The sequence below is a fragment of the Oncorhynchus tshawytscha genome, linkage group LG11 (assembly GCF_018296145.1).
Source record: "Oncorhynchus tshawytscha isolate Ot180627B linkage group LG11, Otsh_v2.0, whole genome shotgun sequence".
NCBI lineage: Eukaryota > Metazoa > Chordata > Actinopteri > Salmoniformes > Salmonidae > Oncorhynchus > Oncorhynchus tshawytscha.
In genome coordinates, this window is record NC_056439.1 from 15,048,476 (window position 1) to 15,071,997 (window position 23,522).

The window sequence follows — 23,522 nt, forward strand, 5'->3', positions numbered from 1 at the left end:
TTAAAATATCATCCATAATACTTTTGAGGTATTGCTCAACATTTTAAAAAATTATGTTTTTCTTTCATGACTAAATACTAGGAAGTTTGAAAAGACAGGCTGAGTGGACGGGGAGCTTATATTCATGAGCTCGCCTTGACTGGCAGCTCTTTGAAACGCCTATGTCAAGAAACTTGGATGCAGTGTTGCAGTAAAGTCATGTCACGCAAATTTGGTGACACGCAAAGCAACCTAAACAACATTGAATTTTAAAAAAATGAATCTCTTGTTTGGCATGACTCTTGCAGTTCACAGCAGCACTGATAGATGTGTTGACATGACAACTGTATCAGAGTTTTGAGTGACCCTTTCCCCCCTTTTGTTCCATGCTGGCTGAAGACCAAGCTAGCCAGTAACTTGCTAACAGCAGACACAGATGAAAGGGGAGACATATAAGTGTCTTTGCCATAGATGTAAACTTTTAATTAAATGTGCTGACACCCTACAGTTACATTTTGGACCCAGTAGAGTAGCTATCTAACTACAGTATATAAACCACATCCCTCTGCAAGCATGCCTTCTCTGATGTTGGTTACAAGGCAGTACTTATTTAAATTATGTAAGAGAATATCATGTTACCATTGGTGTATTATCATTAGAGTTAGGGTGAAGCATTCCTATCCCCTTAATAATTCTGCCCCCTGAATCCAATTGTTTAACATGGGGGTGGGGACCTGTAACTTTCTGATCAAATTTGATCAATATAGAAGCAACAGTAATTTTTCATACTTTGGTCATCATAGTTTTTAAAAAATCTGGATTCATCCAAATATCATCCAATTGAATGAAAAACATGATTTGGACTGTTCATGACCTTAAGGGCAACACCATTATGAACATTTTAGCCAAAAACCTGGTTACCTCTGCCAGGAGGCTGACTCTTGGCCCCAAGACAATAACATCAAGCACTAATCCAAATCCATAAAGAAATGGTTAATTGACAACAAAATCAAATATACAGTACCTGGGCCCCATGCTGCACAGTATTTGCCAAAGAGGGGAGATGCTGCTAAGCTAACATGCTTACTGTGACTGTGAGAGTGTTTGTGAACCGGCGCAGCCGCTCAGCAGATCCATCCATCATGGCCATGGAGCTTTGGAGCGGCTTTGCTCTGCCGGCCAGCAGAGTTCGATCCATGGCTCAGGCCGAGGTTCAATTAAATAATCTGCCAGGTTTGTGATGGATAATTTGGGCTATGGGTCTATGTCATGTTTAACACCTGTTGTTCGAGATATTATGGTTGGGCTAAGAGTAGGTCTAGATGCTGAACTCGTGCTTGGTATTAGCCTATGACCTCCATACTCAACTGGACCACAGATTTTTTTTTTTACTAGCCCAGACTTCGACCCCTGGTATCATATAAACAAACATACGACATGGAAGAAGGGCATGGAAATGCAGGAAATTCGATTTAAAACTGCAAAATGTTCTCTCCGCCAACGAGGGGTGTGAACCGTTTGGAGTCGCAAACGGATAAATGACATTATCCATCCGGACCTTTGCCACCTAGGAAATGTGTGTGACTGGGCCTTTTAAAAAATATATGTTTGTCTGTGTCACTCTCCAGAATAGCTATTATCTTGTCGATTGTGACAAGGCCTGTGCTTTCCATGGTCCTGCTCCACGTGGTGTTCTTTTGAGTTCAGCTCTGAGGTGGTAGGCCTGCCTCACGCTAAAAGCTTGCCTCTCCGTAGTCTGAAGTGGCTTCCACTCTGCTCTACTTCATCAATATAATTCAATGAAATTAACATCTATTCAATTATTTTAATCTGAATTACTTTATTCATCCATTTATGAGACATTGTCAGAGCACTGATCTGCACTGAAATAAAGGCATGATAGGTGAAAGTAATATGGTGGAGGCCGGCTATGGAGGTAGGTAGCCTATTATTATTTTACTCACCTGTCCCGTTCTATGAGATCAGTTGAAGGAAAAAGGGGCCAGGAGAGAAATCTTCCACAGTCTATTGAAATCCACCCACGTGTCTGGAATATGAAAAAGCGCAGCGCCAGGCGCTGGCAGTCTCATCCAAGTGTCTCAGTTTTATACAAAACATTTATTTTTCAATGTTTTAATACAAATAGGCTATGTAGGCCTATCTGGAGGTGCGTTTTGGGTTTGCGCATCACTTTGTAAACCATATAATTGTCAGTTAAGTAAGAAATTAGTAATTAGGCAACTTTTCCACATCACTCTGTTTGTGCAACACAGCTATGCAAATATTACCGTCTCTACCAATTTTTTAACTGTAGCCTATTCCAGACACACACGCCCCGGCATGCTCCGTGAAAATCATGCCTTCACTGCTGTGTCTCTCCCAGACTACGCCTTTAAATGGGGCGCGCGCGGAGGTGGTGCTGAGGAGAGACCAGGAGAGGGCGGACCCGTGCGAAGTGTGTGTGAACATCCCGAGATCGGTCGCCAGTCGCATGGATCGAGCGCGCGGCTCTTGTGATGCACTGTATCGGAGACCGACCGGAGAGAGACGGAGGAAAGAACAGCCCAATAGCCCCGATTTAACGTCTGGTACTGTGTCAGAAGTCTCGCCTTAATCGGCACCGTGTTTATTCATTCTACTCGTTTTTTTTAGTTTTTTTTTACCGAACCTGGATTTAAACATTACCGGAGTTTATTGTCGGATTATTAAGCATTGGATATTATCCCATAACTAAGGTCAGTCGTGCTCTATTTTCTACTTGCCAAAGGGCTCCTCTTGTCATGACTAGCAAACATCCAAAATATAGTTCTAATCGTTCCTTCGGAACACATTTGGATTGGAATGGGGATGTTAAAGTAGACATTTTGAACATGTTTGTAGTTCCGGCTGTCGACAGTCTGGAACAAGTTGGGACGTTGAGAACGTCGACATGTGGTCAATACTACCTAATCATAAACTAAGCATTGCAGTATACTAGTAATTGACTGGAAACATAATGATATCGACGAATAAGGTCGCTTTTGCTGCAGGGTGGTTTACGGGTAGGCCTATAAATGGGGCATTCCGGCCATGACGGCTCGGGTGATTCTCTGCCCATTCCCCGGTCAACGAGGCCAGGGTGACAGGCATGGACAAGCCCCGCGGGACTGACAGAATTACGGTCACATCGCTCAGCTCGTGGCCACAGGCAATATTTATAATCGGAATTACTCATATTTTATAAAACACAGAGCATTATAGGCATCATAACAAGCAAAAATGACACTAAATAAATGCTTGCTTAGGCTACGACTCTCTTCCAAACCACGCATTTAGTTCTCGCCTGAAAGGTAGCTTTGAATAATGGATACAGGGGTGTCCAGTGTCTTACGACCGCCAGCGTACATGGGGCTATTTTAAAATGTCAATGACGGTTCAGAGTAAACAAATTCATTTAACGAACCGGTTCTGCATAGTCAGGGAAAACAACAGATGGGTTATGTCTAAAATAAGACAAAAAAATATGTCTGTTTTGATACTGTGAGATAAAAGACAATTCAGACATGGGAATGCTGCTTTGAATTTGATATGGGGACATGACCTTCTATGTTCCATTGATTGCCCCTACACTGCAGACACCATAATGGAGACCAGACATTTGCCCCCCTTTTCCCTCTAAAAGTATATTATTTTACAGATGAATTCGTGTATGCTCATTTTAACGAAATAGACCCATCTCCATTTAGAATATCGTGGAGAAGAAAGCATTGTTGTCTTCGTATGGACATTTTTTCCCACAGACATGGGTTGTTCATTTGTAGCAGATAAAACATACCATACAACCGGAAACAATAATATAACACGTTAGAGTCAAATATTTATCATCAGATGAGTCTGTATTTGGATTGTAAAAATAACGCAGGAAACGTGATGTTTTTTTTAGACGGCGGGTAGAATTCGTTCCCTACGGAATCAAATGAGCTCGTGAGCTCTGCAGAACGTCGAGGGAGGGTGTTTTTAGGGTGCTGGTGATCTCCATGAAATCTGACATGTATGAACACGCTGGTGTTTTTTTTCTCTTTGAAATGAACCATGTAATGCAGCCAATCTCTCACATTTTAGAAGAATGCATGTTGGATTTGAGATGATCAATATCTAACAGCTCACAAAAAGAGACAACAATTTTGCAGTAGAAATATAACGCCACTATTAACTCCCTGCATCTTTGTTTTAAATCATGCATTTGAACACCATTTATAGTTTAATGTTTTTGTCTTAAATCCGGAATAGATCAATTACTGTAGGAAAATCATGTAAGAGATCACAAAATGGTGGTTAAAATTGTCACGTTTTGACCTCATGATTTTTCTCCAATAAAGGTCTGATCAGCACCTTCGCCAGTCGTGATGAAATAGTAATAAAATCCACTGCAATTTGCCAGCAGAATTGGTGACGTTTGAAGTGAATTTATCATTGTGGCACACGTTCGATGTTTGGGATTTACAATGTAATAGGCTTAGTGAATACATCAGAATGCAGGGAAAACTCCTTATCAGGCTTTTTCAACGGGCAGAAATGCCTCAGAAATGGGCGTGACCCCTGTGAAATGCGTCTCTTTTCTCACACAGCAAGCAAGGCCTAAAAGGTAGCAGTAGTCCAATGCACTACTATAGAATTATAGTTGAAATAGAGATTCTATCAATGTTTTATTTTATTGGTACATTAAAAAAAACATGATTCACCATTTAATAAGAAAACAATATTTTATCTAGATAAAAGGCCGTTTTTTCCCCCCACAAAATATACACTTTTTTGTTTTACGTTAATGTTTTCCACGGATATTATTACACCCAACTATTAGGCCTAAATGCCCGTTAAATAAAATATGATAGCCACTATATAAAGACATATTTGTGTTATTAAATAATTTCATGAAAGTAGGCCTAGGGTAATCGACATTTCTCCCATTTAGGCCAACACAGAAAGACACAAGAAAGATGAATTCAATATTTAAGTGGTGTAGGCTATGCGGTCGGGCTATGCGATCGTGCTATGCGCATTCCCTGCCCTGCTCCTGTGGTTATTGTGCGGTTGTGTGATTTGGCTGTACTGTCTGCGGGGTGCCGGGCGGTGGTTGGTGCGTGGTTTAATTTGGCTGTCCTGCTTTCTGGGCGCTGGTTGGCAGGCGATTAACTGCTCTGACAAATCAACCGAAAACGGCCAAGGGCTCTCAAGGTAACGTTAATCCGTATGGGCGGGAGAGGGGGAACAATATTACTCACATAATAGGCTACCACTCACAATACCATTGAGGATGCTCCTTTTTCCATATAAATAAATACAAAACAGTGTTTCAACGTTTAAAAAAAAATGTATGATGATTCTAACATATTTTTGACGCAGATTAAACATGTCCTATTATGTTTGTCTGAATGCGTAGGCCTATTTCACACGAAATGTAATGTAGTTCAAATAATAACATATTTAACGGGCGTGATTAAAGATGCGGAGGGAGGAAAAATATTCTCCGGTTGTAGAAATTGCGTCATGCCTTCCTAAATAAAACGACGTTCAACAGCTCACAGTAATTTCATGCTTCTGAGAAAGGCCCTGCAATTTCATCTAATTCATTTTGTACAGGCCTATTTGTTGTGTGCGTGTGTGTGTGTGCGCGCGCGCGCGCGCGCGTGCATATACTTGTTGATGTGCGTGTGCGTGTGCGTATGTGTGCGTAAAACTACACACACACACACACACACACACACACACACACACACACACACACACACACACACGGACGAATTACACATAGGTGTCAAATGACCGAAACAAAATTGAGGGTGCAAGAGATTATATAGTAAACGTAAAGCAACATACTAACAATTATAATAAAAACAATTTCTATTGCACAATTTATAACAAAATATAAAATAGATTTTTTTACTTTTGTCAAATGAAAGGTGTTTACTATATGTTCTCTGGGGTGCATGCTGAGTCTTCCCCTACTATGCAGATGTTGCTACATAATGATGTATGGTAGAAGTAGAGTAGTGAAATGATTAAGAATATCACCAGCATTATTATTCATAGTATGTCTATACATGCATGTAGACATGGGTTAGTATTGGTTGTGTGTGTGTGTTGCTGCAGAGTGATGTAATGCAGGTTAAGGATTATTTGAATTAGATAAATGAAGATAAAGATCAACTAGATTAATTTAAACAGGAATTTTCTCTGTGGTGTGAGGACTGGCCCAGCATATGCATTAACTGTGTGTGTGTGTGTTTGGCTGAGCAAGTGTTGCAGTAGAGTGATGTAATGCAGGAGACGGGGTGTTATTAATCGTTTAGAACGATAGATAAATCAAACAGGGTTTTTCTTGGATGCAGACCTCGGTTGATTGCTTAGTGTTTGTAGCATCGTTGCAGTGTGTGTGTGTGTGTGTGTGTGTGTGTGTGTGTGTGTGTGTGTGTGTGTGTGTGTGTGGCAGCAGTATATTGCTAGCAGTGTTTGTGTGTGCGTGGGTGGGTGTGTGTGTGTGTGTGTGTGTGTGCATGCGTGTGTGTAGCAGTGTGGGGGTGATGTAATGCAGGAGAGAGTTGCTGCAGCAGAACGGCTCTCCCCTCCCTTCCGTCCCCCGTCACCCAGAGGAGGTGTGTCTCTGTCTCTCTTCCTGCAGAGATCTGAATGCCCACTCTCTCTACCCATGCTGGGCACCGGGCTGGACTCATGGCTCTGCCCGTCTGGCTGTGGCCACTTGTGCCCACTGAAATACTAGAATACTTAGGGGGGGGTATTTTTCTCCCTATACTCCCTTTTTTATGGTGAAACTGGTGAAATCATGACCGTTTGATCATATTCTAAAATGGACCAATCTGTCAATTTTTCCCTTCTTCTACCCAGGCTGTGCACCAGTCTGCACCTATGTCTCTGCCTGTCTGTCTGTAGCTGGTAGGATATATTAACAAATGGATCCCCCCCCTCCATTTGTTTAGATCACAAGTGTGACGAAATTGGATAGGTGTAAGCAACATGGTGGGGAACTTTGCCTCCACCCACTCAATGCTGTAGCATGAATGATTATTTAGGCTGTGCCTGTTTGTCTGTACCTGTCTGTGTGGCTGTGTAAATACTGTTACAAATACATTTCCTTCCTCCCTCTCTCCCCCTTCCCTTCTTTCCGTCGCTACTTTCTCATCCCATTCTTTCTTAATAATAATGATGTAACAAAACATAGTATGTGTATTATTTGGTCTGTATCTGGTCTTATTCATTGTAATTGCTGATGTCGGACACAATTGAGTAAAGTGTGTTGTTTAGTCTGTGCCAGCCAGGCTGTACAAATAGACAAATCCTCCCTCTCCTTTCTTTCTCCCCATCCCTTCCTTTGCTCATCACTGAAATTAAATTGGATAGGTGAGAACAATTTAGGGGGAGCCTTGCTTTCCCCCAATGCTCTTAGATTAGTCATTAGACAATAATGATTTAGACTGTGTCTGTTCACCAGAAAATACATCCTCCCCTCTATTAGTCTCTCTCTTGCTCTCTCATACCCATCCCACACACATGACTGGTTTAGTTCTGGCTTGCCGTATTGGTGGTGATGTCATCCACACACCGTTCCAGGACTGTGTACCCCCTCCATATCAAAGAGAGAGAGAGAAAGTCTGTGTACTGCAGGGGAGTGAAGGTGTGTGTATATTTGTGTGTGTAGGTTGGCAGCAGGGATATAGGTGACTCACTGTTTATAGGGTGTGTGTGTGTAAAGTCTGCGTGGAGGACGAGATGTTTGGTGGAGGACTGGGAAATTGGAGAATCTCACAGTAAAATGTGTGTGTGTGAGAGAGAGAGAGAGAACGCAACCTCCTCTTCCGTTATATCAGCTGACTGCCACAGAGGACATTTTGTTCCAGCATCCAGAGTGTGTGTGAAGCCACGGCAGTGTGTGTACTCAATGCACCTGCAGTGGTACTAGACACATCAGTGAGGTGTGTCTGTTTGACAGTCAGGGCCAATGAAGAGACCACTCTTATTAACATGGCTCTCTCAGATTCCCTCCCCTGCCTTCCATCCCTCCGCTTATTGTTTTCTAATGGGAGGCCAAACCCCGGCTGCTTTTGTCCCTGTGTGTGTCTTCCCTGTGAGGAGCGGCAGACTCCTATCAATGGGAACAATGGTCCATGCAGTTTAGCCTTTTAACCCCTGCCCATCCACCTGCAACAAAAGAACACAACACACAACACACACACACACACACACACACACACACACACACACACACACACACACACACACACACACACACACACACACACACACACACACACACACAGCAGGGAGAAGGTGTGTGGGCTACTGCCAGGGTGAAGTATCAGTTACGAGACCCCCACCCCCGCCCAGTGTGTTCCGGTCCAGTGGGCCCATGCTGACTGCTGGGGCCTTTGTCCTGTGGTACCGAGCCGAGGGCTGAGACTGTTGGCAGGGACACAGGGTGCCTATTAGGTTAGATGCCTATTTGGTTACCCTCTGTATGGGGCGGTGGAACTTAACCCTGCTTATTGTTATCGTAATACTTGAAGTCCCTCTCAACATGGGGGAGAACTATAGCTGCGTTTAACTGGCCTGGATAGGTATACTAAACCATACTGGGTAGAAGCCAAACTTTCTATGTGTGTGTTCCTGGTGAGTGTAGACTACTGTAGATATCTCTGGTCATGGGGCAGGCTGCTGATGGCCAGACGCTGGCTTGTCATTACATCACTACAGTGTCACAGAGCAGCATATCCCAGCGATGACACACATCAAGCTGATATGTCAGCAGGGATTTGACTGTGTGTCTGAGAGTAGCGCTGGCGTACTGTACACCCTGGCTTCTATTTGGGTTGGGGAGCAGTGGAGACAGTGTTGAACTGGGTGGTTCTCTCACTCGCTTGCTCTCTCTGTCCATCGATCTCAATTTCTCTGTCTTTTTGGTTTCTCTATCTCTGCATTTTGGAGTAGTGCAAGCCTATGGTTATCTAGAACCTTATCTGTGTCTCAAGATAGATGGAAATGTGGGTCAACTTAGTGTGTTTTTTGTAACCTCGAGGACAGCTCTCATGAATGAATCCTAAAAGGACCTGGCATAAACTGTTACATCTCATTAAAGGAGAACTCCACCCTATGTTTTGGTATTTGTTTAATTGTTGATATAGTCCCAAAATACAGAAATCTGGCCCGTAAAAATGCATTTTCAGTAGGCTGGCCTAGAACAGATTGGCGATAGAATGAAACACAAACATTTCTAAAGAAATTACATCAACCAGACCCTGAATCTTGTGTTTAATATTACAAAACTCAATGTTTGATGGGACTAACGATCGGATAGTTAGGTTAGGAAACATGTTAGCGACAATCTTGACGCAAAAGAATAAATTCACCGGGGAGAAATGGAGGGAATTGTCCAACACATGGTCACATGTTTTCTCTAGACGTTGTACCTGTTTAGGCATTGGGGTCTCTCTTGTCTCTGGCCCTGCGTATTTAGGTCTCTACTATTCTAGTGTCTCTCCTTCCTTTGTTTTGTGGTTTCTCTCTGTCCATCTGTATGGTGCAGTCAGCAGAAAGCCCCGTTCATCCCCCTGGCCATCAGATAAGGGCCATCTCTGCTGGCCTGATTGATAGTCTGGGGCTGCCAGCAGAATAATGGTGCTAATTTTCCTAGCAGATGACAGATAGGGCCTAGACCTTTACAGAGGGAAAAAAAACTGCCACTTTTAATTAGGTTTGGTGACTGGTAATTGTATCTCTAACATCAGATACAATGAATTATGCACACAGATCCTGCTATTTTATTTGTTATGGTTCAATAGTACAGTATTTGTCTGTGTTTCCAAATTGGCATGTCTTCACATTTCCTTAGCAGTTTTTAGTGATGGCTCGTTTGCAAACGTACGTCTCTTTTTGGTGAACGACGAGAATCGCATCGGTAAAAGAGCCGTTTATTTGGCTCCCTGATCTGCATAGTGCTACTTAACTGCTTTTTTTATTTTTAGCTTCAAACAACGATTATCTGCATAGAAGTAACAGTCATTCTCTGAAGGTGATGAATCCTTACTACAGAAACAAAAGTGAGGAGAGCGTTTCATTCGGGGCCACGAAAATGTTTGCAGTTTGTAAAAAAATATATCTTATTTGAACACGCATATCACAATCTTCAAAATCGGACATAATGCATGGTAGCCTACGTTTGCTTAGCAATTAACCGAAATGTCTGTTATTTTGGGGGTTTCAAACAACTAGCCTAATTGACGGATGTCGGTTCAGTTATTTGAATTCCATTTTTTTTTTTTTTCAGGGAGCTCAATGCTCATTTTCTGACTACAGTTTCTATAGAGATAAATCACATAAATCAAGTCCGAACTGTGTGATGTAGTTTCCAACAGGCCAACATTCTACATAGTTTGGCGTGCCTACTTGTCCGGAGACAGAGAACCACAGATTATCCATTATATCAGAGAGAGAGAGGAAGCGAGGCCCAGCTCATCAGGTTGTTTCGCCCACCAAACAAGGGGATTTTGTATGGTGAAAAAAAATAATGGTTTATTTGCTGCGTGAGGTTAATTGGATCAAATAGAAGTTTCATAATGCTTAAGTTAGGAGTGTACTGATATAAGTAGGACACGTGACATCCCGGCAACTTTGAGAAAAAAACACTTGGCCATGCATATTCATAGCATGAGGCTAGTAGCATATAATTTCTTTAAAAAAAAACATTAGTCCTTTAGCAGCCACTCTTATCCAGAGCCACTTACAGTAGTGAGTGCATACATTTTCATACTGTCTTCGTACTGGTCCCTCCATTGAATACAGTTGCTTGATGTCAACAACTCTCATCGAATATTCAAAAAAGGATTACAATAATGAGATACATCCACCAATCCAAATAAAGGATAGGTGGCAGCCAGACAGCCCGCCATGCTGCTGTGTAGACATCGTGTAATGGCCGTTGGTGGAAGAAGGTGAGGACCAAAGCGCAGCGTGGTACGTGTTCGTCATTTTAATGGTAAAGCTGAACACTAAACAAGCAACAAATGAACAACTGAAACAGCTCCGTCAGGTGCAAAACACACGACTCTGGCAGCTCCGGACAGGAGGGCGACTCTGGCAGCTCCGGACAGGAGACAGGAGACAGGCACAGGACACACCAGGCTGGGGAGACCTACTGGAGGCCTGGTCCGTGGAGGAGGCACAGGATAGACCGGGCTGTGTGGGAGCACTGGAGATCTGGTGCGTAGCCTTAACACCACTCTTCCAGGCTGAATGCCCACTCTAGCCCTGCACGTGCAGGAAGCTGGAACAGGCCGCACTGGGATCTCCTGGCGAACAGGGGAAACCGTGCCTAGAGCCGGCGCAGAATATCCTGGCCCAAGGAGGCGCATTGGAGGTCTGGAGAGCAGGGCTGGCACCATCCGTCCTGGCTGGATCCTCACCCTAGCCCGGCAGATGCGGGGAGCTGGAATGTAGCGCACCGGGCTCAGAACGCGTACTGGAGATCTGTAGCGCCAAGCCGGCACAAGACGTGCAGGGCTGGGGAGGCGCACAGGAGGCCTGGTGCGTGGGGCTGGCACAGTCTTCACCAGACGGCTAGCACGCACCTCAGGACGAGTATGGAGAGCTGACTCAGGTGACATCAAATCGAGGACACGCTCCGTCGGGCGGATGTCGTGCCTCATGCACCAACACAGCAGCTCTCTCATTGCTTTCTCCTCCAATCTCCCCATCAACTCCCTCAATGTCTCTGCTTCGCTTCTTTCACTCACCTCCAATTTCACCCCATAGCACAGGGCCTGACCAGTCCCATGCTCACCACGGTAAGCACAGGGAGTTGGCTCAGGTCTCCAACCTGACTCTGCCACACTCCCCGTGTGCCCCCTCGGGCTGCCTCTCGGGCTTCCTTGCCAGCCGTGTTCCATCGTAGTGTTTACCGCTCAGCCTTAGCTGCCTCCAGTTCCTCCTGTGGACGGCGATACTCCCAGCCTGTGCCCAGGGTCCCTTGCCTTCCAGTATCTCCTCCCATGTCCATTTCTCCAGATAGCGCTGCTCCTCCTTACCATGCTGCTTGGTCCTTTGGTGGTGGGTAGTTCTGTAACGGCCGTTGGTGGAAGGAGGTGTGAGGACCAAAGCGCAGCGTGGTACGTGTTCGTCATTTTAATGGTAAAGCTGATCACTAAACAACAAGCAACAAAAGAACAAGCTCCATCAGGTGCAAAACACATTAAACAGAAAAAAAGGCTACCTAAGTATGGTTCTCAATTAGAGACAAAGATAGACAGCTGCCTCTGATTGAGAACCACACCAGGCCAAACAACACAGAAATCCAAAACATAAAAAATGAACATAGAATGCCCACCCTAGTCATACCCTGGCCTAACCAAAATAGAGAATAAAAACCTCTCTATGGCCAGGGCGTGACACAACGACTCCCTTTGTTTGTACGGAGAGACATGTCTCTTGTCAGTAAATCAATAATCTTTGATTATATTGACCAGATACTCTAGTGGCCCTATAACAATGAAAATACATATCTTCAAAAATGGAAGGCAGTCAGGAGGAGGCAAGATCAGGTTGAACCATTCTAACCAATGAGAGGGCAGATACAACGGTTTCCACTAGTTACCACAGCCACAAAGTCAAAACTAACTTTAGGATAGGGTTAGGTTTAAAATCACATTTTAAGAAGATAAATTGTAGAAATAGGCGGGTTTATGACTTTATGGCAACTAGTGGCGACCAGGCACAACTTCGATATAAAGTCATTTTTCAAAAGGTTGCCGGGATGTCACTTGTTCTAGTAATATCAAGTATACTCCTAACAACCTAACCATTACAAAACGTCTATTCCATCAAATAAGCCATTCCATTTTTTTGTTAACCTAATTTCGACACTCTCGTTAACCTCCGTACAAAAACTCCTTGATGGCTGAGCAAGAAATAATTAGAATCGTCGCCAGGGGGCAGATGGAAGCGGTGTTTGTAAGCTACAAGAACTTAGACTTCTGGTCCACTGGGGTTAGTTCAAGTAGCCTGTGTAAGCTACTTGCAGGTTAAAGCGCGTCTCGTGTGAATTCTTATGGGGATTAAATGGGCCCTATTTGTAGGGGTTAGATGTCATTTTTGTTAAGGAAAATCCATATTTATTACATCAACTGTTTTAATATGTTCAAGGCCACCAATAGGTGACATACATTCATGGTTATCTCAGTGCCTGTGTGGTCCAGCCAGTACAACCGCTGACGACGGCACACGTGCAAGACCAGGCATGGGTTTGAATCTGGTCTACTACTGCCCTTTGAGTTTTCGGAGAAACTAGTATTTTACTTGTATTCTTACTCAAGTCATTTCTGAAAGAAGTAACTGACTTTTTACTCCGTTACATTTGACCAAATCACCTCAGTTACCTAGATTTATCTTATCTAGATTTATCAACGAACGCAATTGCATTTCATCAATGGCAATTTGAAAGCACAGAGATACCATGACGAGATCCTGAGGCTCATTGACGTGCCATTCACCCGCTGTCATGTTTCAGCATGATAATGTACGGCCCCATGTCACAAGGATCTGTACCCAATTCCTGGAAGCTGATAATGTCCCAGTTCTTCCATGGCATGCATACTCACCAGACATGTCACCAATTGAGCATGTTTGGAATGCTCTGGATTGACGTGAACAACAGCGTGTTCCAGTTCCCGCCAATATCCAGCAACTTCGCACAGCCATTTAAGAGGAGTGGGACAACATGCCACAGACCACAATCAACAGCCTGATCAACTCACGCTGCATGAGTCAAATAGTGATCACACCAGATACTGACTGGTTTTCTGATCCACACCCCTACCTTTTTTTAAGGTATCTGTGTGATCAGCAGATGGATATCTGTATTCCCAGTCGTGAAATCTATAGATTAGGGCGTAATGCATTTATTTCAATTGACTGGATTTCCTTATATGAACTTTAACTCAGTAAAATCTTTGAAATTGTTGTATGTTGCGTTTTTATATTTGTTCAGTATAATATGCATTCAACATCACATGCACTTGAAATGATATTGTGAAATACGTTTTCATTAATGCTATTGAAATTGTAAAAAAATTCCAATGTCTCGAGTACCATATACCTTTTTATGACATTGTTCACATTGATATTAAGTCAACATTGAATGAACGTAGTTGAAATTGTACAGCCCACGTACCTTGTTTGACGTCAGTCTTCATTGGTGAGTACCTGTGCTGGGGGACATCTGCAAGATAGTGCTGGCAGGCTTTAATATTAAATTCACGTCAAATCAATTACACTAAGTTGTTGTCCTTTTTGTTTGCTGTCACAGTATGCTATAAATTGTACAAAAATAACCAAACTAAATGTGTAACTAGTACTGAAGTAGTTTTCTTACTGGATACTTTGCTACTCTTACTTATGTACTTAAGGCTAATTTAACTTGAGTAAATTACAATCTAAGTAACAGTACTTTAACTTAAATACAGGTTTTCAGTACTCTACCCACCTCTGCAAATTATACATAGCCTGACCAAATCTAAAACTATAAAACGTTGGCGATCATCGACTCTGGAGGAAAGTTGTTTGTTTATCAAATCAACTCATCAATTTAGCCAGGGCAACACAAACAGTAGATTATTGGTTTTCACACCTATTATTATGTGATTATTGATAGGTTAATAATATTGGTTAATAATATTGGAATATAATCAAATAACAAGGGGCCTATTGCAATAATGGCATTAGATTACCGCCAATTGTTGTCTCGTTAAACCATTAATATGCGCTGAATTCACCTGCACAGCTGATCTCCATTGGAACCATTACTGGTCACCTATACTGCTCCCTAAAAGATTATGTTGTGCTTCCTTAGTCAGAGATCTGTATATAATGACAAGATGCTCATATCTCCGCCCTAACAATGGGAGTCGACCCACAGGCAGGAAGATTGCCGCATATTAAGCCCATTGAGCTTATTTTGGCAAGTGTGAGCCCAATCACTTCACCTCTGCCTCAGTCCTGCTTGCAACCAAAGTCATTCAATATTTTTTTAAACCTTTATTTAACTTGTCAAGTCAGTTAAGAACATATTCTTATTTTCAATGATGGCCTAGGAACAGTGGGTTAGCTGCCTGTTCAGGGGCAGAACGACAGATTTTTACCTTGTCAGCTCAGGGATTTGATCTTGCAACCTTTCAGTTACTAGTCCATCGCTCTAACCACTAGGCTACCTGCCGCCCCATATGTTCGCCCTCTGGTTGGCATTGTCATCGGAACAACATAGTCCTTTTGAACAGACTAAGGGCGATTTATCTATTTAACACGCTTTCTGTACAATATAAAAAAATAATTCCCTCATTTACCATTGCAAATCTACTGTGGCAATTTACCTGACACTGTTTGAATGGAAACTAATTGCTGTGTTAATATTTTATTTGTTCACTATTTATGTTATCCAAAAGTGTCTGGTATGGTCATTTATTATTAATGTTGTATAATAATAATATGAATAGATTACATTTTTATAGCACTTTTCAATATAGTAATAATCTCAAAGACGCCCTTAAAACAACAAAACATTTGTTAGCCTATTGACAGTTCTGGGTGGAAAACCTTCCACGGTCATCGGTCATACACAGAGGCAGGTGCAAGTCCAACAGGTCACGCCGTTGTGTCCGATCCGCTCTCCATGCGTACCTTCCTCACCTGTGCAGTCCACATCTCGTCCGACTGAGCCCGGCTGAAGGGTTGAGCAAGGGGTAAATGATGGCCAGATCCGGGAGAGAAACAAGTCCGAGGTCACGTCACCTCTTGCCCTCCTCTGTTGTAGACTCCTTGGTAAACTTCCTCTGAAACAAACTTGTAGCACCCACCTGGGTGAAGCCATGCAGCCTCTAAGCTTATCAGGAGCAAGAGTTTAAATAATCCTGGACTGTCCATATTTGAAATGTGTAATTTACATCAATTCATTTGGGAGACTGTGTTATTTGTGCCAAAAGGGCTTGGGGCGAAATCATCAGACCCACGCGGACACCATAGGCCTATGTGCACACTGAAGGAAGCGACCCTAACCGCTAGCCCACCCCGGGCCATGATTGAACTCAATTTTGACAGTTCATTCGTAAACCTTACGATACACTCAACCTTTGTATGTCGTAGATTAGTGGAGACCAGTATCTATCTTGTGTTATTAAGCTTTATAAAATGACGGTTGTTGATGTGTATGGCTGCATTTCAGATATTTCTGTACATTTGAATGTTGCAGTAATGGGACCTAGACCTATATCATTTGAGAGAGAGCGTGCGAGAGAGAATATTATTTGAAGATAGCAGCCCTAATCCCAATGACTCGATTGCCCCCCACATGAAGAGAAAATTAACTGCTAATCTTAGCCATTCCCGAGGCTCATTTGAATTTCCTGATGCATCAGGAAGATTATCTGCTACAAAAAAGTGTTCAAGTAAAAATTCGACATCTGTAATGCATAAGTGCATTTAATGTCTAAAAAACAGTGATACTTGTTAATCAAACCAAAACCGAACCGATCTCAAAAAGCACTAATCACTAGACTTTACATTAGAGGCTTTACCTTAGAGATTTGCAATTTTTTTCATGTTTTTTTGGTTGATTCTCAAACATTTTGAATGAAGAACCGTTTGGGAGTCAAATAAACAGCTTTTTTTACATGAACATAGCTACATGATCCTGCTCAGCAAAAAGACTCGGAATGACCATCACTAGCAGTTTGGACAAATGGGAAATTAATAAAGATGGGTCCTCTTGCTGAAATAGTAGTGAGGGGGAAAAAGGCCTGTTGTAAAATATCAATCTGTGTCTGAAAACCACCGTTTCCTTTTCAGATGGTCTGAATATCAATGTTGTGTGTGCTGTGTGTAAATCCTATGCTTCCTGTTTCTGACAGTGATGGAACTGAGGAGATCCAGAGGCTCCCCTGTGAACTACAAATTCCAGCAGGCAACATGAAGAAGGACGTCTCGATCACCCTGACAACAAGAAGAGCAAGTCCAATCGGACCTTACGCCATGATTACCCATAGCAATCTCTTTGGACTTTAAAGGATTACAAAGGTCAAACTTTCCTTCCCAACAGAAGGAGAAACTAGTTTAGACTCTTCTCCCTTTTTCCTCTCTCTCCCTCCTCCTTTCTTTAACTAGGAGGAAAGGCATCTGCAATTCTACCTACTGTCCATAGCTTGTCAGCGATTGGATCGTTTACTCATGTGCATGGCCTACGACTGTTACTTAGCCTATCTACGACTGTTATCCCAACTACCACCCAACTCCCTGCTGATTTTGTATTAAATCTCTCAGCAGTGTCAAACATATCTGAGTACACTTTTGGATACAACTGTGGATACTCCCTCTAGAATTGGATACTTACTCTAAGACTTTTAAATCAAATCCAATGCTATCTAAGCTTTCAGGAATATAAACTTTTTCGTCCTCTTCCTCCTCCTTGTTGACCATGGATGTGCTGGGCTTGTCTGCGAGGCTGCAGCTGCTGCTCTCGGCCTTCCTGGGTGTGTGTCTGAGCCTGGAGTTCACAGGGGCCCCCGGCCAGTGGGCCCGCTACCTCCGCTGGGACGCCAGCACACGTAGCGACCTCAGCTTCCAGTTCAAGACAGACGTGTCCACGGCACTGCTGCTCTACTTCGACGACAGTGGCTACTGTGACTTCCTGCAGCTGATGGTCGTGGAGGGCAAGTTGCAGCTGCGCTTCAGCATTGACTGCGCCGAGACCGCCGTGGTGTCCGACAAGCGGGTCAACGACAGCAGCTGGCACTTTGCCACACTGAGCCGCTACGGCCTGCGGACGGTGCTGGGGCTGGACGGCCAGGTCAAGGCGGACGAGGTGCGGCCCACCGGAGGTAGCCGCCAGCACATGAAAATTGTTAGCGATCTGTTCCTGGGTGGCGTGCCGCTGGACATCCGTACGTCAGCGCTCACGCTGCCCACGGCACGTGATGCCCCACCCTTCAGAGGAACAATCTCAGATCTGAAGTACGGGAACACAGAACCGGTTCTCCTCAGCAGCTTGAGGGTGCGTCTGGAGTCGGAGGGGCGCTGTACCGAGAACCCGTGCGAGAACAGTGGGAGCTGCACCGTGGTGGATGGGGAACCCATGTGCGACTGCTCCAAAACAGAATACAAGGGCCGCTTCTGCAATGAAGGTTAGATCTTATACATTTTGTATTTCCTTTACTGTTCCTGAATGTCTACGTTTGTGCATAGCCTTATGTTCACTTTTAGCCACACAGATTTTCCCCATTTAATTTCACCTTTTTGTCTTTCCTTCATCAGTCCTAATCCAGAGATCATTTTCATGTTATTCCAGAGGCTTCACTGACCTCATTTGAAGCATTTTTGCTTTGTTGTTTACTAAGTCGTCTCTCTCAGACTCAGTGTATGTTGTCCCTGTGTGTGTGCTAATCTAAGCGTGGTTAGCGACACGGTTAGCCACCAAGGTGCAGGTTAATGGGACCTCCCTGCAGGGACTGATAAGGACGCCTATAGAGAGAACGGGGGCCTCCTGAGCCCTTTTCTTTACCAATCATGCGATGACAGGTGTTAAAATCACATCCTTTTGTGTTGCAGAGCATTCTGGAACTGCTTTGATTCAATCACAACCTCCATCTCTCTCTTCTCCCTCCACAGCTGGTATTGGTTAGACCCCAAATTGATTTTTTATGTTAAAAAAAAAACCTTTTGGTTAGTTTTTTTTTATTCTTACGATTTCTTAGAAGGAGCGGAAGAAAGGCCTTTTTTATTTGTAAAGGTAGAGTGAATGTTATCTGCTTTATTGCAGAGGGTTTTGGGTAGAGGGTTTTCTTTCTTTCAATTGTTAGATACTGTATGCAATGTGGTCATGCACTTATAATATACTGAGTTAATGTCAGTTCACTTGCTGTTTCTTTCTGCTGAAATAAAATATACATTTTGATCTGTTTTAAACTAAATTGGAATTGAATCTGTCCTCTTACAACAATCCTGATATTGCAGCTATAGGAACTCTTCAGGATTTTTTTTTTTGGGGGGGTGTAATCAGAAAACAACGAACAACTCCAGCTTTTCCCTTTCCTTTACATTCCTGTGAGAAAATCTAAAGTATAGAAGGATACTACTGTTTCTAGTATTCTCTTGATTCTTCGCCTGCCACTTTAGTAGGTTAGGTTTACAGAGCATAAAGGCAATTTGCATCTGCTTTGGCATCAAGCCCAAACATTAACCAACAGAGAAAACGGCAGTGAATCTGGAATGTAAAGATTACGTTGTTTTTATGTCAGGTCATGTTTTTAAAAGGGAGTGGCCTCTTTTTCCTCTGTCTTGTCTTGGATGAGCGTTAAGCTGCTTCGGTTGAATTGAAGCTATTCAGTCGACTGGGTGAGGAAGCATGACAGCGTGTGTGTGACAACGTGTGTGTGTCAAGCCCTGGTGACTGGTTCTCTCTCACTGTGAACACATCCTCACCAAAGGGAGCAAGAAAAGAAAATGGCTGACCTATATGTAATCGACAATGTTAAAAACCCCAGAAGCATGTCTGAGTTTTGCGTCTCTATCAGAAAGGCCCATAGAGCTATCGCTAGCTAGAGACGCTATAGACGCACTCTGATAGGGGGCTGAGTCAGGGGTTGGACCTGTGTTTGTGTGCGTGTGTGTCGACCAGCCCTGTAATGTGTTGGGCCGTGAACAAGGAGTTCAGACAATCCTAAAATAAATAACGCTGTTTACTGGGGTCGAGCTGTATTTGTGTGGACGGCACGCCAATGTACTGCCGCTTAAAATATACACCCGCTGGATCGTCAAAATACAGAATCTACACTCAGACAAAACATAAATACAGTCTACACACACACTCACCCACTTTCTTACACTTAACAGCTTTGCGGTAGGCCTACATAGATGCACTGCTTTCACAATAAAATAAGTACATGTTATATGGTTGTAATAAACGACTGGTAAGCTAGTAAAACTTGTCGCTAAAACCAAAGTTTTGTACACTGTAGGCCTTTTTCCTCAAATAAAAAAAAGGAGCTAACGTGTGGACAGACCTGCTGTGTGTGATGTACTGTACACACAGTCTGGTGACTGCCGTAGGCACGGCAACAGACACCTGACACTTCCCCAGGCGGGGCAGATGGCTCAAATGACCATTGCTTGGCCACAGCGTATGTTCCGCTCTGCAACGGCCGTACTGTAGTCTGTCTGCTTGTAACATGGTTTGCTGAAGCACCTAGCCTACACTAGTACAGTAATCTGGGATTATCATCCTAGTAATAATAATAATAATGAGAGTTTGGCAACACCAACACTCAATCTGTCATCTAATTTGGATGGTGTTGTGTGGGATGGTGTATTTGTGTTTGTGTGTGTTTGCCAGCTGTTTACTGCTTAGTTTGTTCCTAATTTGAACTGAATTCAGGCAATAATCCGATAGTGGCAGAGTTTTGTATCTTTCTGAAATAATAAATACTATACTGTATGAAGGATGGCTCTCAGCCATCCCTTTAAGTTTTTTACTGTAGGCCTAAAGAGTAAAGTATAGCTCTATCTCTTCCGTTTAAGAATCCTACTGTATAAAAAATAGCCCTTCACCTCAGATATTGACTTTTCCAGTTGAGGGAAATGATGAGGCTATTTACTTAATTTTAAGAGTGATAAGTAAATAGATACACGTTTGTTAAAGCCCTGCTGAGCTGCAGTAGTGAGAACATCAATCTGTTTTCAGATGTTTGGCTTTCCCACAAGGCATTTGTTTAAAGGTAGAGGCGTATGTTAAAGCAACTGCCAGGTTATAGTTCAATAAATAATGAAAAGTAAACAGATATTTTCGTAGTATACACTAGACCTGTTCACTAGACAAGTGTGTGTGTGTGTGTGTATATGTATATACAGTGTGTGCGTGTTCACTGGTGGAAAAAAACAAAGCAATACAGTGTAAATAATCTGTCAGCGTAAAAGTAGGTCAGATTTTTAAAAAATGAAGAAAAGCTAAATGAAGAGGGAGACACACACACACACAGACCACATTATCACACCATCCACATACCCTTCTTCTTACTAATCTGGCTAATTCCTCAATTCCCCCGTGTCCTCTCCTGGGACTGAGCCATTTAAATGCCACTGCCAGGAGGTCACATTGTGGGCTTCAACACTCTATTGATACGAGACAATACTAGAGGACCCCATCTGAAGAGGAGATTTAAAGGAGATTACATTGAACATGCACACACGCACAAATACAAATGCACGCACGCACACACACACACACACACACACACACACACACACCGTTTGAACAGCTTGTCTTATGTTCAGGCAGATGGAATTTGCTCGGTGACTAAATTAATACCTAATACATATCTAATAACTGTCCGGTAAAATCGCTTGAGTTTAACTTTTACATCTCTAATACATATCTAATAACTGGCTAGTGAAATCGTTTAGATTAATGTTTAATAGATCTCTGATTGCTGCCCACTGAAAGCCTTTAATGGCAACCAACTCAATTAGACTGGTGTTCATTTCCTTCCCTAATCACTGCCTGTGGTCGGGCTAATCAGGAGACTTACACTGGGGCACATTGGTGGGAAAGAACCAAGGCATCCATTTAATCTTAATAGTTTTGTAAGTATTATATTTTTTAAGGTTTCAATTAGTAAACAATGGAAAAAGATAGGTCAGCGATGGCAAAAGTACACGAACAGTCCCTTGGTTTCTATTTTGCCCTCGACATGCTAAAGTGAAACCATGTTCCTGCTGCTGTTGTCTCTGTTCATACCCCAGTTCTGTTTTATTGGTCCTGGCTTGAGTCTGGATTTAGTGCCAGGGTACCAACCCATGCCCAAGCTTTAAAACCCTACCTGGGTGAGGGTTCTCTGGGCCCATGAGTAGGGATTTTTTTAAAACAATATGACAAACAGTCAAAATCATTTAAAACAAGGGCCATGTGCGTTTTAGTTTGAATTGATTCGGTGCGATTCAGTTTGATACGATTCAATGCTCTCATTTTTGTTGCTTAAACACTGATTTTCAATTCTAAATTCAAATCTGCTGCTGATGGAGCTCATGAGCTGGGCCTCTCTGAGCTGGATCTGTCTGAGCTGACTTCTGTGTGTGTGTGTGTGTGTGTGTAAATTAGGGACATCTATGGTGTATGTACTATGTAGGCGCCTGAGCTGAGCCATAAGGGAGACTAGGCATCTACTGCCCCACTACCACTATCAGATTAGGGGGGAGGGGCAATGTAGACAGGGTTTTTTTGTCCCCCACTTTGGATCTGAAATGACCATCACCCACTAATTAACTTGTCATTTTTGCTGATTAATTGTTTGAGCTAGTAATGTATCACTATTTATCGTTTACAAATGAGCTATTGCATAGCCAATTAATATATAGCACAACTTTGGATTTCACCCTCATTTCCAAATCGAATGGTTTTGACTGTTCGGAAGTTTTCACGGACTGATCTCCTCTCGCTTCGGCCATGCAGTGCGCCTTGCAAAAGGGATTGCTTTCCTCGTTATGAAATGATCAACTTGACCATATACACTGTGTCACGCCTGCTCCCGCTCCACCTGCGGCCCATCATTACGCACACCTGTCACCATCGTTACGCGCATCAGCGCTTCATTGGACTCACCTGGACTCCATCAGTTATTGATTGCCTCCCCTATATCTGTCTATTCCTCAGTTTCATCCCCATGTCAGCATTAATGCTGTTTTGTTTCCCCTGTCCAGACGCTGTCCTTGTTTTGTTTCATGCCGGTTATTTATTAAATACTCACTCCCTATACTTGCTTCTCGTCTCCCAGCGTCTGTCCTCACACACTGATTGTTTAAAGCAAAACTATCAAAACAATTCACTGTGTTCAGCAGCGTATAGATAACAATAACCTAGCAATTTACATAGGATGTCACTTAACTAATAAAGCGTAAGATCATGCAAGCCACTGTAGTATTTGATGTGGAAGATCAGGAACAGGCCGCCTACCTCGAGTTGGTTACCATGCGAAGCTGAACACAATGCCAGTTTGACTAGGCTACAGATTATTGCCTGGGGTTGTTCTGCATGCAAAATAACTTGTAAATCTATGACTATCAACGCAGTTACATGCAGTTCGACACTGAATGTGAGGACGCACCAGTTGTCACAAAAGATTAGAGGTATTTTCCGAAGGTACTGTAGAATGCAATATGAGCAAAAACTGCAATTTTGCAAAAATTTGAAGCGATTTTCTGACCGACGCGTGCTACATTTGGATGGCTTTTGGAATCATTAAACAAACGTCTTTCCCGTCATTTTTTGTCATGCCCAGGCCGTGGTGCCACACACTACAATATTCTTCAGTTCTTCGTGAGGATTCTCAATATGACGCTGTCTCGCAAAATGATGCGGTTAGATTGCTAACGTAGTTAGAACGAGCTGTCTGCGGCTCAAAACAGCCACAGTCAGATATTCACACTCTTCAGTCAGACATTCACACTTGCCATGCAGAGTAGCCAAT

At 43.0% G+C, this 23,522-nt stretch overlaps 1 protein-coding gene across 26 annotated transcripts in view; it reads left to right on the forward strand.

The window, feature by feature from the left end:
* Positions 1-2,386: 2,386 nt before the first annotated feature.
* nrxn3a (neurexin 3a) overlaps positions 2,387-23,522 on the forward strand; it is a 442,954-nt gene continuing 421,818 nt past the window's right edge. For 18 of the 26 annotated variants that reach the window (XM_024436827.2, XM_024436829.2, XM_024436832.2 and 15 more), the window contains exons 1-2: positions 2,389-2,714; positions 16,920-18,188. In XM_024436827.2, the coding sequence (XP_024292595.1) occupies positions 17,483-18,188 (706 nt within the window). In that variant the 5' untranslated portion in view covers positions 2,389-2,714; positions 16,920-17,482. Of the gene's footprint in view, positions 2,715-16,919; positions 18,189-23,522 lie in introns of all 26 variants that reach the window. The other 8 variants (XR_002955176.2, XM_024436833.2, XM_042329809.1 and 5 more) reach the window with 2 other exon arrangements.